Source organism: Phacochoerus africanus, chromosome 13 (genome assembly GCF_016906955.1).
Source record: "Phacochoerus africanus isolate WHEZ1 chromosome 13, ROS_Pafr_v1, whole genome shotgun sequence".
Lineage (NCBI taxonomy): Eukaryota > Metazoa > Chordata > Mammalia > Artiodactyla > Suidae > Phacochoerus > Phacochoerus africanus.
The window spans coordinates 78,251,297-78,265,804 of record NC_062556.1 but is presented as its reverse complement, the minus strand read 5'-3'; the positions used below and the strand labels follow the sequence as shown (position 1 = coordinate 78,265,804).

General features: G+C 64.3%; 1 protein-coding gene across 2 annotated transcripts; it reads left to right on the top strand.

Moving 5' to 3' along the window:
• The first annotated feature begins 4,692 nt into the window (after positions 1 to 4,692).
• LOC125113205 (collagen alpha-1(I) chain-like) lies at positions 4,693 to 14,203 on the top strand. 2 transcript variants are annotated; one of them, XM_047755754.1, is made up of 2 exons: positions 4,693 to 9,393; positions 9,514 to 14,203. In XM_047755754.1, the coding sequence occupies exons 1-2, from the start codon at positions 7,215 to 7,217 to the stop codon at positions 11,538 to 11,540; spliced, it is 4,206 nt and encodes a 1,401-aa protein (XP_047611710.1). In that variant the 5' UTR covers positions 4,693 to 7,214; the 3' UTR covers positions 11,541 to 14,203. The 2 variants fall into 2 exon arrangements, with proteins under 2 accessions (XP_047611710.1, XP_047611709.1); XM_047755753.1 differs by having other exon boundaries at positions 6,649 to 14,203.
• Positions 14,204 to 14,508: the final 305 nt, after the last annotated feature.

Below are 14,508 nucleotides of genomic sequence, written 5' to 3'. Positions count from 1 at the left end.
TCTTGGACAATCGGTGTATTTTATTCCTTCGCCAAACTAATGCTATTGGCTCACTCACTCCTGCAGCACTAACCACGGCGGCTCTGCTCAGACGGCCCTCCAGCGGCAGGACTCCCACCACTGCCTGTTTCGGGCTCGGGGGCCGGAGTTTCAACGCCTGCCAGCCTCTGGCTCCCTAGCCTGCGTCGCAGCGCCCGGGCGCAGCGTTTGCATTCTCGCAGTTTACACAGCAAAAGGAGGAGCAGTCAGGTGGTGTCGTCATGATGTCCCAAGCGCTGCGTTTAACCCACCGGCCCTCGGTTTTAATCAACTAGATCTTAAAACCCACTCTTGGAACAAATAACTGACGAAGCCGGGAAACAAAGGGCGCCCCGCCCCCCACCCCCCACTCCCAGGCTCGCAGACGGGAGCAGAGCTGGTCCCTGGTCCCTGGGGCCGGGGCGTCTCTGCCAACAGCCTTGAGAAAGAGGACAGTTGCTCTGGTTAAAAATAACCTGGGACGCAATCTCTCTGAAGGCGCGTCTGGTGTGGGTAGGCGGTGGTTGGCGAGCGCCGGGTAGCACGAGCCTGGGCAGCTTGGCAGCCCCACCTGGGGGTGGAAAGCCTTGCCTCGGAGCACAGTCAGGTGCACACCCACCGGACACTCAGACGCCCCGCCCTCAGCCCCTCCCACCCCCAGGTCTGGGACAGGACCCATCAGGATCCGTTTCAGGGGCTCCCTGCCATGCTGCGGAGATGCCACCACAGGGAGCGGCACGGGGGTTCCAGCCACGTTTCTGAATAACTGAACTAAGCTTCGCTGCTGCAGTTGCTTCTTAGTCAGGAGAGGCAGGGGGCAGGCCCTCTGCCCCACAGGGTCCAGCAGGGTCGCGTCAGGGCTGGGGGTGGGGAGGTAACTGAGAATTGCCTTCCAGGAACAGAACCCGTTACGGTAAGTGGACACGACGAGCTGGGCTTGCTGCTGGGAGGTGAGTCCCGTCCCCCAGCTCTCCCCGAACGTGGCCCTTCACCTCTGCCCTGCGGAGGGGTGCGGGTCGGAGGGTTAGGGTGTGGCGGGAGTAGGCGTCTTCCTAGCCTCCGCCTCAGGGCAGGACAGTTAAATCCATCCTTGAGAGTCGGGGCCTGAGTTTACTTGCAGGCTCATTATAAATTAAAGAAATGCATAGCATCATAAAATAAGAGTTAAACGGTGGCCTGCTTTTCTTCCTATTACAGAGAAATACAAAAGTTGAAAAGAAAAACAAAGCCATAGAAAGTAATGAGGAAGCATTCATACCCACTCAAACTCGTAAAGATTTCATCCTGCTGACTTCACCGTTGCTAGAAAAGTAGGCTGCACACAGCTTCCCAAACTCAGTCCTGCAAATCGGGCCTGCAGGAAACCAGATCCCTCCAAACCCTCACCCGACTCACGTCACAGGCCCCAGGGAAACCACGAGTCACGACACCTTCATGTCCTTCCAGAAAGTTCTCTGCACATGCAGCTGGGGGAGGGTGTTGCCTGCTCGCTCTCTCTCTCTCTCTCACACACACACACACACACACGGTGTCTCCACAGGAATTACACACTGTGTGGGATTTGCTTTGGGTTTTCCTTCACTTAACAGTTTTCTGGATATTTTTCTGCATCATCACACATTTGCTCCCTCAGTCTTTTAAAATCTTGCCTAAAATTCCATTTACACGTGTGCCGTTTCCCTGTACCTGCGGCCACACTGCTGTGCTAACAGCCCCGCTGCGGGCACAGGACGTTGTGTGTGAGGCCAGAGGCTGGGGCTCGGGATGGACAACCCTGACCGGGGCTAGAACCCGTGCCCAGCGGGAGGGGTTCTCGCTGCAGCACCCACTGCATCCCAGAGACGAGCGTGGCTCCCGCCCGTGGCTCCGCGGTCGGAGCAGGCCCTGCACTGCAGGGAGTTGCCAGACCTCAGCACGACGTGGGCTGATTTCCACCCCCAAACTCTTTGGCGGAGAGACGTGCCCTTAGATCTCCAGTCATCTTCCCAGCGCTTTCGGGTCTGGAAGGAGATCGCCCACGCACACACACAGACACACGCAGAGACGCAGACACACAGACGCACGCAGAGACGCAGACGCACAAAAGCACACGCGGACACACAGACACACGCAGAGACGCAGACGCACAGAAGCACACGCACACACACAGACGCACGCAGAGACGCAGACGCACAGAGGCACACGCGGACACACAGACGCACGCAGAGACGCAGACGCACAGAGGCACACGCACACACACAGACGCACGCAGAGACGCGGACGCACAGAGCCACACGCGGACACACAGACGCACGCAGAGACGCAGACGCACAGAGGCACACGCACACACACAGACGCACGCAGAGACGCGGACGCACAGAGGCACACGCGGACACACAGACACACGCAGAGATGCAGACGCACAGAAGCACACAGAGACGCAGACACACGGCCATCGTCGTCGCAGGCTGACCACTTAGATCTCGGGCCCCGGAACAGCCTCTGACACTCAGCCCTTGGGCATCGGGGGCGGGAGCCAAGGGCCCGCGCCCGCCACTGCCGGGGTCAGGCTGGGAGGTGCAGGTGCCAGACTGTGGGTTCCGCCCAACGCCGCCCACCACACTCTACCCAGACTCGTCTGCAGGACATGGAGGTCCAGGTGGTTGGATGTGACTCGCTGGCACGGCCTCGGCCGTCAGCTTCCTGGTCATGAACAGTGCCTGGGTCCACAGGCCTTAGTCCTCATGCTTAGTGGGAAATCCTTCCAGACGGTGAGGCCGCCAGCTCAAGGCTGACGCCACACGGCGGCTGTCCCTGCAGAGACCTGGCCAGCCCGCTCCTCCTGCTCACCTCTGCGGAGCCCAAGGGGCCTCTAAAGTCAGGCGGAGGCCAGCTGAGCACCTGTGGTGCGCAGGGCCCCGAGTGCAGGAGGAGGCGGCGGCTGGGTCGAGGTGGGGGACGCGGGTGCAGGGGCAGAACGCAGGCGTAGAGCCGCAGCCCCGAGAGCAAAGGTGTGCGGGCCTCTCTGCCTGCCCGCCCCACAGTGAGCCGCTGGGAGGAGGAGCAGGCACTGTCGGCCCAGCCCCTGCCCCGAGGCTGCGATCTGGGGAGGAGAGCGTTCGTGCCGTATGTGCTTCCCCCGCAGGTGGGAGCTCCCGGCCAGACGTGTCCTGGGAGAGGGTTGCGCTCTGGCGGCAGGGGGCCGGCCTGGTGGGGGCTCAGGGTGCAGGGGGTGGGGGTGCAGGTGGCAGGAGGGCAGGCCCTGCCCCAGGCTGTCCTAAGAAGGCGGGTATGCCGTTAGGAGGGAGAGGGGCTGTGGGCACCCAGCTCTCCAAATAGCAGCTTCTCTGCCTCAGGATCCACTGCAGCGATCGCAGTGGGGGAGGGGTGGCCTGGCAGAGCGGGCAGCCGGCCCTCTTCCTTCCTCCCGAGGGGGCACTTGGGGTCCTGCAGCTGTGGGGACAGTGAGTCACCCCAAGGGGACCGCATATCCCAGCAGGGACCTGGGGAGGGGGCGTCCGGTCATTGCCCCCAACACGTGGTGATGAGTTGCAGAGCAGGTGCAGGCCAGGCCCAATGTAAAGCAAGACACGTGGCACTCGTGGAGGGGATGTCCCTGGAGGCACTGCTTGCCTTTTCAGGACGAGGGCAGGGGTGGAGGAACTCCGCCAGGAAGGCAGGGTCTGCACCCTGCCCCACCTGGGAGGGTCCAGCTGGTGGCCAAGGTGGGACAGGGTGTGCTGCCAACAGTGACACTGTTGCTCCCGTGTTTTCAAGTGACCTCTTGGGAGCCAGAGTTACTGACAGGACTCAGTTAGGAAAGTTTCCTGCAGCCCCACTGTTTACATAGGCCCCGGAGAGTACGTCCCATTCGTTCCACGGCCGTCCTGGGATGGGCTCGGTCACGCCCCCCCACCGCACGAGCTGGACACAAAGCCACAGGCCCGCCGCTTGTCCAGGAAGCGCTGACAAGTCGGAGATGCACGGGAGCTGCCATCTCAGGCCCAAGGTGCCCCGGGTGCCAGGAGGCCCAGTAAGCACGTGCAGGGCCTGCCTTTCATCTGGCGGGACAGGAAGGTGCGGAGGCTGGACAGAGGGACGGCGTCTCCGGGGAACTCGCCCTGCCAGCCATGACGACTCAGTGACCTCAGGGCACAGAGGTTGAGACTGTCCCCAGTGGGGAACTGAGAGGCCTGGGAGGGCCAGTGGGGGCAGCACATCCAACCACTAGGACAGCAGAGGCATCAGAACTGGGTAGTGGGGGTGGATAGCAGCTCGTGAGGAGTGCGGCTGTGCCAGGCCGGAAGGCTCAGTGTGGGCAAAGCTGGAGCTGGGAAAGAGCCTAGCACAGCCAGGAAACAGAATTTTGGGCGTGGAGGAGAGCAGGGCTGGCGGTGGGAGCCGGCGCCCAGTGGCTCACCGGGGGGCCCGGGCCCTTCCACAGGTGCTACCATGAGCCTGGGGAAAGGGGAGCCTGTGTGCTGGGGGCGGGAGGGGGGCACGCAAAACCATGCCCAAAGTGTCAGCGAAGCGCTCGAATCTCAGACGGGGACCAGTGCTGAGAACATCTTCCCGGGGATGTGCGGGGGCTCTGGGGGCTGCGTAAGCCACAGGGACCTTGGGAGGGGACACAAGTCGCCCTGCAGAGGCTGCAAAGGCCCTGGGGTGGGAACGAGCCGGAAGCCAGTCCAAGGCCAGGGCGCCTGGGCAGAGGGCGAGGGCCAGGCCGCCAAGCTCTGGGCCGATAGAGCAGGCAGGGCGTCCCTGCAGGGGTGGCCTGTCGTTGCAGCGACGGTGGACATGGCTCAGGGGGTCACTGGGATGCGGAGGGACTGGGGAGCACCCGCCCCACAGCCGTCCTGCAGGCACAGCCCTGTCGGTCCCCGGGGGCGGCTGAGGGACTGGGTAGGCCGGACTCTGGGTGCAGCGGCGTTTCTCCAGGGTGTTGGACTCGGATGTCCTGAGGTGGCCGTGTGGCCCCCTGAGCGTTTCCCAGCCCTGGGATGCCGTCCTCAGGGCCGCCGGCCCGTGGACAAGGCCACCCAGACAGGCCTGACTCGTCTAAGAAAGAAGGTTGGGGCCGGCTGACGCCCTGGTCCTCGGCCTGGAAAGCCCGGGAAAGCCTGACTGTCCTGGAACTTCCGGAAGCTCCACCCAGGGCTGCAGGTAGAGGCAGGTTGTCATCATAGGCGCGGGCAGGTCTGCGACGTCATTTTGGTGCCTGAGCGCCGTGGGGCCTAGCAGGCTGGGGGGCAGCGTGAAGAGCGGTGCGGCCCCTGCAGACGCCCTGGGCAGGACGTGGGCACGTCCAGCCAGCATGCGGCCCGGGGTGCCCTTGGCGCCAGGAAGCCCCCACTGTGCTTCCAGCGTGGCAGCTATGCCTGGGGCTGGCAGAGGCAGAGTCCAGGGGTCCCATGCTGGTTCGGCTCCCCTTCCTTCTGTCCCCTCCAGGCAGCAGGAGGTTGGCGCCAGCCCCGTGTCCACTTTCGGCTGTGACTCAGGGGCTCAGAGGCCTCGGCAAGGTCCCTGAAGTGGTGGATGGAGGTCGCACGCCTGACTTCTGCCGTCCTTGTCCTGGTCCCCACCTGCTCGCGCGCTGCCCAGAGCCCCTGGGGGGGGGGGCTCCCAGGGTCAGTCCCCGCAGGCTGGTGTCCAGCACGGTGTGAGCCTCGCAGGCTTTTCTGCAGCCCTGACTCAGCTGGTGTTTTCGGCCGTGGTCGCCCTGCCACCGAGCGGGCCCACACCACCTGTGGCTTAGCGGGTGCGGGTCTGCTTGAGGAGCCTTGTCCATGGCGTCGGCTCTCACATCCACGGCTGTCTGAGGCTGGAAAGAGCTTGCTCCATCCCAGGGTTCTCACAGTGGTGACCGCTGGGCCAGAGCTTGGGCCGCTCAGGGGACCTGCTGCGCGTGCAGGTGTCGGGCTCCTGAGACGTCTGGGCGGGGGCTTCTGGGGGGGGGGCCGCACGGCCCCGGTGCCCATGTCTTCCGGCTTCTGCGGGTCGTGGAAGCAGCCACACTCTGCGTGGAGTGGACTTGGGGTCCTGGGGGCCTGGGGAGGCAGAAGTCCATGGTTCTGTGGGCAGCCCTCTCACTCCTGGCAAGACGCGGATCTGAGGCCTGGCTCCAGTCCCGCGCAGTGGACAGGGCTCGGTGACCTCAGGGACGAGGCCAGCAGGGGCGGCGGGTGCTGCCAGCGCAGCTCAGAGCGCGCCTAACAGCTTCACAAGAGAAGGCTGTGGGCAGCTTCTAAAAGCAGAAGCTCTTCTCCACACAAACGTGTCCCGTTACAGGAGGGAGGCATGTTCGCCTATCTCCCGGCAGTCTGTCCTGAGCCTGCATCTCTCACTGTCCAGAGGGCTTCCTCACTTTGCCCCCAGGCTTGGCAGCAGCCACTGAGGGTGGCTCTGTGAGCGTCCTTGCAGTGACAGGCCCTGGCTCTGAGCCCTCATTGTCACCTGCGCCGGGCTGGGATTCTGGGCACATCTCGGCAAAACTGCCGCCTAGACAGTCAGAGCTGGTCTCGCCTCCCCAGGGAGGGGATGCTGGGCCATGAGACCCACCCCCAGAGCCCTGCGAGCTCATGGCCCATTGGTGGCTGGGGTGATGGGCTCTCGGGAACAGAGCCTCGGTTGGGGGGGGGGGCTCGGTCTCAGGGTCTTCCTGGGGGAAGGCAGGCCTGGCGGTGTCCCCAGCTCCCCCGCCGCCGCTGCCTTGAGGATGAAGCCCACTCCTGCCCTGGGGACCACCTCCCCGTAGTTCCGGCCCCAGGCCTGGGTGTCACTTGTGCAGCTCTGAGTCTGGGCTCTGGGGACCACCCCCTGGGCCCGTGTCTGGATAGAAAGCAGCAGTTGGAGGACGCACAGGCTACACCGAGAATGGGCCTCCTTTCCGCTCCTTTCTCCGGAGTTAGAAAAGCAAAACTTGCCCGCGGGAAAAATGTCAGCGCCTCACAGAGGCGAGCAGTCTTCCGGAAGGCCGTCACCAGGCCGGTGGCGGGCACGGACCCAGCGCAAACAGCGGCCAGTTGATAGGAAGGACACAGTGGCAGGGAGGTGCTGGATGTCCCTGCCTCCAGGGCAGCTGCAGCAGAGTCCTGGCTCCGGGTCCTCTGTTGCTGGGCGTCTCACGGTGCTTGAAATGGGTGGATCCTCGGGGGAAATGACAACCAAGTCTCTGACAATCAATTTGTTTTTCCTGCAGCCCCAAGAACAGCAAGATGTGCAGCGGGACGCCACCCATTGACGTCCAGGCCCTGAAAAAGAAGGTCAGCAGGGTGACGTGCGACCCTGGGGTGCAGGCCATCCTCAGCCACCTGCTGCTCTATGTCACTGACCATGAGGTAGGGCCCCAGGGGCCTCCTCCGGCCGCAGGGAGCAGGGCGAGCCACGCGCCAGAGCCCCAGGACACGCAGCGGCGGCCCACGCGCTTCCAGCTCCTCCAGGCCAAGTTCATGGGCTCTGGCCGGGAGCCCCGCCTCAAAAGGACCAGGGAGGTGGGGAGGCTGATCTTCAAGGACAAGCAGGGCCCTGGAAAGGGCCTGGTGACGGCCACCATCCACAAGCTCCTGGAGAAGGCCGGGGCGGGAGCCGACGGCCCAGCGCAGGGCCGGGAGCGTGAGAAAGCCCGGCCCCCCGCCGGGAGGAGCTCCGTGAAGAACATCCTGAAGGCGTTCTTGGCTGCGGAGGAGAAGGAAGCTCAGGAGAAGCCTCTCTCGGAGCTGCCCGAGGCCGCCAAGGGCCTCCTGCCCAAGGTCGGGGGCAGGCGAAGCTTGGCGCTGACCAAGCTGCGGGAGAAGTTCGAGCAGAGCGGCGGTCTCTGCGCCGAGGCCGCGGTGCTGCCCCTGCGCCTGGACCAGCGGAAGAAGAAGCACCTGCCCCAGAAGCAGCTGCACCGGCCCGAGCTCCGTGTGCTCCGCACGGCCACCTGGGCCAGCACCTGTGTCCGGGCACCCCCAGCCCGCTTCCTGGCCTGCTCGGCCGAGCCCGTGCTCCCCTGCAGCGTCGCCACCGTCGTCTGCGGCCCCCGGAGCTGGCTCTCCCGCGGCGCCAGAGTCACCCACAGGGATGTGGGCCAAGAGCCCCGAGGAGAAGCAGGCACGTCCCTCCACACAGGAGCGATGGCGCCCAGTGGGAGCCAAGTACCAGGATGGGGGCAGCCCCCGCAGTCCCCCGCACCCCGGACGACCGCTCCCAGGGACAGCCTGGAAACCGTGTTCCCCAGTTCGGGGCCCGAGTTCATCCTCAGGGCTGCCCCCTCTCCTGCCTCCCCCAGGGATGAAGCCCTTCGAGGCTGTGAGCCTGTGACGGCCCCACTCGGGCCAGCCAGCCCAGGGTGCGCCGGGGCAGCAGGGGGCAAAAGGACGGGGGATGCCCCGGGGGCGAGGGGAGCAGGCCTGGGCCCATGGCCAGGGCTTGTGGAGGAGGGAGCAGGGGCTGCCCCTGACGTCATCCTGAGGGCCTGCTGTTCGGAGGATGAAACTGATGGAGCGACAGCAGACACAGAGCCAGAACCCCTCTTCGCCGTCCAGGAGAATCTCCCCGAAGAGAAAGCGCCAGGGCAGATCCCTCCGCTTGCCGTGCCTGCTGCCCAGGCCGCGCGGCGCACACAGCCAGCCATGGAGCCCCCACAGGTCACGGTCCGACTCCCGGTCGTCCACACAATGCCGCCCCCTCCCGCCACCCCGCAGAGGGCAAACGGTCCCCACGACCATCGAGACCAAGGCTGGTGTCTGGGAGGGGAGGGCGTGTGTGGAATCACAGGGGTCCCCCCTCCCACCACAGCCGGCCCCACACAGCAGGGCCTGTGGCCAGAGCCAACACCCGTGCCTCCGCGGGGTGCTGCCCACGGCGGTCCAGGCATCCCTAAGGTAGTTGTCCCCAAGGCTGGTGTCTCTGAAGCAGGTGTCCTCAAGGCGGGTGTCCCCAAGGCAGGCATCCTCAAGGCAGGTGTTCCCAAGGCCAGTGTCTCTGAGGCAGGTGTCTCCGAGGCAGGTGTCCCCAAGGCCAGTGTCTGTGAGGAAAGTGTCCCCAAGGCAGGCATCCTCAAGGCAGATGTCCCCAAGGCAGGCGTCCTCAAGGCCAGTGTCTCTGAGGTAAGTGTCCCCAAGGCTGGCGTCTCTGTGGCAGGTGTCCGCAAGGCAGGTGCCCCCGAGGCAGGTGTCCTCAAGGCAGGTGTTCCCAAGGCTGGCATCTCTGAGGCAGGTGTCCCCAAGGCCAGTGTCTCAGAGGCAGGTGTCCTCAAGGCAGGTATCCCCAAGGCCAGTGTCTCTGAAGCAGGTGTCCTTGAGGCAGGTGTCCCCAAAGTCGGTGTCTCTGAGGCAGGTGTCTCCAAGGCAGGTGTCCCCGAGGCAGGTGTCACCAAGGCAGGTGTCTCTGAGGCAGGTGTCCCCAAGGCAGGTGTCCCCAAGGCCATTGTCTCTGAAGCAGGTGTCTCCAAGGCCAGCATCTCTGAGGCAGGTGTCCTCAAGGCAGGTGTCCCCAAAACCAATCTCTCCAAGGCAGGTGTCTCCGAAGCAGGTGTCCCCAAGGCAGGTGTCCCCAAGGCAGATATATCCGAGGCAGGCGTCCCCAAGGCCAGCGTCTCTGAGGCAGGTGTCCCCAAGGCAGGTGTCCCCAAAACCAATCTCTCCAAGGCAGGTGTCTCCGAAGCAGGTGTCCCCAAGACAGCCGTCCCTGAGGCAGTTCCCCCGAGGAAACCACAGAGATGTGGCCCTGGAGGAAAGGAAACCAAAGGCAGCCCTGGGGTGTCACTCAAACTGCAGAAGCATGAGGACATCTGGGGACAGGATGCTTCCCAACTAAGTTCTGAGGCTTGGCCGCCAGAACGGCTGGACAGGTGGGCCAGGGACGCCCGCACCCCGCCGCATCATTCCGAGGCCTCGGAAAGCCAGCAGAGGGGCCTCGCCAGCTGTGCCCCTGGCGGTCAGCAAGCACCAGTGCCCGAGGCCCCCAGTAGGGAGCACCAGACGGGCATCCCCACACGGCCAGCATCCCCAGCCAAGGGCAGGATGAAGCCCGAAGGTCTGGCTTCAGCGGATAAGAGCCCCCTGCATGAGCAGGGAAGACACAGGGGGCCCCTGTTGTCACCGGAGTCGACCCGGCCCCTCCTGGCTGCTGAAGGGAGCGCCAGCCATGACCTTGGTGAGAACAGAGTGACCTCCTTAAACGAACGACCGAAGCCCAGCGTCAGAGCCCCCGGGCAGGCGGCGGCTGCAGAAGCCCCCCAGGGTCCCCCAGCCCCAGCGACAGGGAACACCCTGCGCCCCCAAGACAGGGCGGCCGAAGAGCGGGCCTCTCGACAGGAGGTGGGGCGGGGCGTGCAGCCCCCAGGCCCAGCTCTTGTGGCCAAGGAGCCCGCTGGCCCGCCCCGCGGCCACGGCACATGCAGAGCCTCAGGGTCGCTGCCCAGCCCCCGGCAGGAGGCCCTGGGCACCCCAGGCCTGCCTGTCGAGCCCCCTGTGCCTGCGTCAGGTGAACGGGCTGCAGGCAAAATGAAGGGGCCCACGGGAGGTGGAACTGCAGGTGCCATGAAGTGGAGCCCTCCGGGGGGCAGCCCTGAGCCCCCAACTCCAGCCCGGGATGGCCCAGCCCCACAGGGAGGCCACGCTTGGGGCGCGAGGCCAAGGCCTTTGGAGAACCAGCGGGCGGAGGGCGGGGCGCGCCCCTTGTCTGCAGAACAGCCTCCCCTTGGCGCTGGGCCTTCCCGCCAGCCTCCACCGATGTGCACAGCAGCAGGAGGGCAGCGGGTGGACGGCGCAGCCCAGGAGCACCCGGACCTCCGGGCGCCTGGGGAAGTCACGGCTGGGCACAGACAGCTGCCAGGAGCTGACCTGGGCAGCAGAGGAAGTCCTCGAGGGCGTGAGCAGGGAGGGCGGGGGCCCGTGAGTCTGGACAGTCCCGGGAGGAAGGGAGAAGCTGCTTGGCGCCAGAAGGCCGGCTGGGGTGGAGCAGAAGGGGCTGCGAGCCGGGCCCTGGACGAGGCTGCAGCCACCGTAGAGGCCGCCAGCCTGCACACTGGGAAAGGCCCAGAGCGCCCCGCGGGGCGGCGGGGGAGGGGCACAGAGGGCCCTCCTCGGGGGCAAGGACACTGGGGCCAGGCTGCAGCGAGCCAAGCTCCGCCCCTGTCAGGGAGCCCAGCGGGCTGGGCACAGGCCCCGCCCAGCAGGGTGGTGCCTCTCGACTTGGCCCGGCCTACTGGCGGCTCAGCAGAGGTGGCACGCACCATAGGCAAAAGTGGGGTGTCCCAGAGACCAGACCCCAGAGGCGGCCAGTGTGGGCCTGGAAAACCACGTGGGGAAGGGGAGAGCCTGACGGCCCCCAGCCCCCAGCCAGGGCAGGGCCCCACGGCGCCCCTCACCCCCGCCCAGGAGAGGCCCCCGGACCCCGCCAGGGCAGGGACAGGCACACGCGGACGCGGACCTGGCGCAAGGGCGGCTCACCTGGCCAAGTACAGAGCCCAGAGCTTCAGTGACCAGAGGTCCTTCGAGTTGTCGTTCAGACCGATGGTCATCAGGGCCAACGACACGTTCGCTCTTCCAAAGTGAGGCCCTGCCCGGGACAGCAGGCCCGAGCCCCCACATCCGCTCCTTCCTCCAGGCGGCCTCGCTCCGAGCGCCAGCACCTGTGCGGCTTCCTCTGTCCCCAAGTGACCCTGGAGGATGTGAGCCCCATGGCCAGCACGCTCTGGCCGTGTCGGTGACACGCCGCCCACACCCGGCATGCTCACTGGCAGCCGCCAGGCTCACACCTGACTGCATAGAGAGGTGTTTAGACTTGAACCTTTGGTGCTGAACTTCCTGTGTGTCTGTCCCCTCCCCTTTGGGGGCTCCGGCTTTGGGGGTCACTGGCCCCTCTTGGATCGGACACAGTGGGGCGGTGAGAGGCCCTAAGTAGCCCAGCTCAGCCTGGAAGCCTCGGCCGAAGGCTTCTGTTGGATGTAGCAAGTCCCAGGCAGGCCCGCATCCCTGACCACCTGGCCGTGTGACAGTCAAGGGGACGCTGGGATCCCGGGTCAGGCCCCGCAGTCCCTGCTCAGGAAGGCCCGACCAGGGCCAGCAGACGCGGGAGGGGATGCTGGAGTCCATCCAGACGACAGGGACCCTCAGACCATCAGAGGCCGTTTCCAGCGTGCAATTCCAAGGAAGCGTTCGCTCAGAAACTGGGGAGGACAGGAAGCTGTCACCAGCCTCCTGTCTGTCTCTGTCATCACAGCAGCCTCCTTGGGGCCTGCGAGTCCGGCTGGGATCCCAGACAGTAGCAAGGGTCCCCCTCTGGCCCTGCTGCCCTGCAAAGCACTCGGGGTTCTGCCACTGCTGAGACGGCGCACTCTCCGTCTGGAATGTTTGAATAGTGTAGGAGCATAAAGGAGGAAACAAACCCCGAAACCCCATGGCCTCGAGGTGACACTGCCCTGTCTCCGCGTTGGTTCTCCAAGCTTGGCCTCAGCCTCTGTCCCGCAGCAGACACAGGCGAGTCTCTGAACCGTCGTCCCAGAGCAGCCACGACACGGCCTGAAGTCCTGGCGCGTGGGGCTCAGCGTGAGGGGCCGAGGGCATCCAGGCCGAGCCGAGTGGGGCTCTCCCCTGCCCGCTCCCCTGCGGAAAGTGGATTCTGCTTTTGAGGAGCCATGATGGCAGCAGTGCCAGGCGCCGGCCCGCCTCTGCTTTTCCGACTTCGTGTTCATTTGGAGACAGGACATTTCTGACCCGAGCTGTGATGCTGCTGAGTAAGCACGGTGACCGGAGTGGCCCTGAGCTCGGCAGGGGCTCGAGGTCCTGCAGGCTGGCTGTGCTGTGTCCAGGGCAGGGCTCGTTCGATGCCCCCCTCCCCGGCAATTAATTTCACACCCAGCAGATCGGAAACTTCCTTCAGGTCAATCCTCGGCGTGTCCAAGGGCCCCGGGAGCTCCTGGGAGGAGCTGGGTCCCTCCATAGTACAGGCCGGGGCCCAGACACGACACTTACCAGCACACACAGTGCTCCCGTGTCCATTATCTGGGCACCTGGGTGAGGACCCTGGCTTCCGGGATGGGGAGCCAGGGGCAGGCCCCTCACCTGCTGTGTTTCGCTCCCACCACTTGAGAGCCAGTGTGGACAGGACTGAGGGGCTGGCTACGGGCCGGCCCACCTGGAGGAGGGGGTCAGAGCACATGGGCCGGGGGTTCCTGGTGCCCTTGGCCCTGTGGTTTTTGGGAAGGATGCACCAGACTCCGGGGTGGCCCCCTGGTGCTGCAAAAGCCAGAAGGCTCATGAGACACCCACAGGGAAGGTTCCCGGCAAAGCCCTCGATGCTGGGCCTTCTTGGTTCCTGGATTCCACCTGCTGGAGCTGGAAGGCGACCTCCCGCTACTGTGCTGGGGGCACCGTCTTCATTTACACCATGCTCTGGAAAGGATCTGAAGCGGTGTTTGGCAAAGAAGGTGATGACAGACAGAGGAGATAAAAATATATTCACTGGGTGTTCCCTTTTTAAAATAAGAAGCAGGAGGGTTTTGTTGCTATTTTTAAATAGACCAGAATGTCCACCGGAGATGCAGTGCGTGGCACCACCGCAAGTGATGGAAACGTGACCAGAATCTGGCTGAGGTCGCAGTCTTGTAGAAGGCGCACCCGGGGTGCCCGGGACATCGGCAGGGGCAGAGCGAGTTGGTACCCTGCACGCCGATTCCACACACACAGCTGAGGGTTACCCGTGCCCCTGTGGGCACAGACCCAACAACCCTCGGGAAAGACTAGGGTGATTTTCCGGGTGTCAGCCTGCCTCAGGCTACACTGACCATGCCAGTCGGAGGACAGCCATGGGAGGAAGTGTTGGCACCACAGGCGAGGCTGTCTTTTCTACAAAAGGAAGACCCTCCGACCGTCCTGGGTCAAAATAACTGTTGCAGGAGCAAGGGGGATACCAGATGGCGGGCACTTTACATAAAACCCACAGCAAAGGGGCATTTACGTTGGCATTTTAGTTGACACTCACCGTCTCGCGCTTGAGTAGCTGGTCCACAGTCACCTGGCTTCAGTCTTTCACTGCGACTGTTCGCAGACTTCTGTGAGTCATGCGTGTGTGTGTGCGGGACGCAGAGAGAAAACACCCGCCAGGTTCACGAGAGTGTGTCTCTGCTTCAGATGTTCCTTCAGGAACAGCAGCATTCGGAAGTTTACAAATTCAGTATCACCTTTTTTTTTTTTTGCTTTTTAGGGCCACAGCCACGCATATGGAGGTTCCCAGGCTAGGGGTCGAATCAGAGCAACGGCTGCCGGCCTACACCACAGCCACAGCAACGCGGGATCCGAGTGGCATCTGCAACCTACACCACAGCTCACGGCAATGCCAGATCCTTAACCCACTGAGCGAGGCCAGGGATCGAACCCGCACCCTCATGGTTCCTTGTTGGATTTGTTTCCACCGCGCCCCGGCCACGACGGGAGCTCCAGCCACGATCTTCTAGTTAATATGTGATTTGTTGTTGATCCAATCTTCCTTCTCTCATCCTCTTCTGTATGCAAATAAGTATAA

Bases quoted from the DNA above. Each gene is read 5' to 3' on its own strand.
- LOC125113205 (XM_047755753.1), top strand. From the start codon at position 7,215: ATGTGCAGCGGGACGCCACCCATTGACGTCCAGGCCCTGAAAAAGAAG.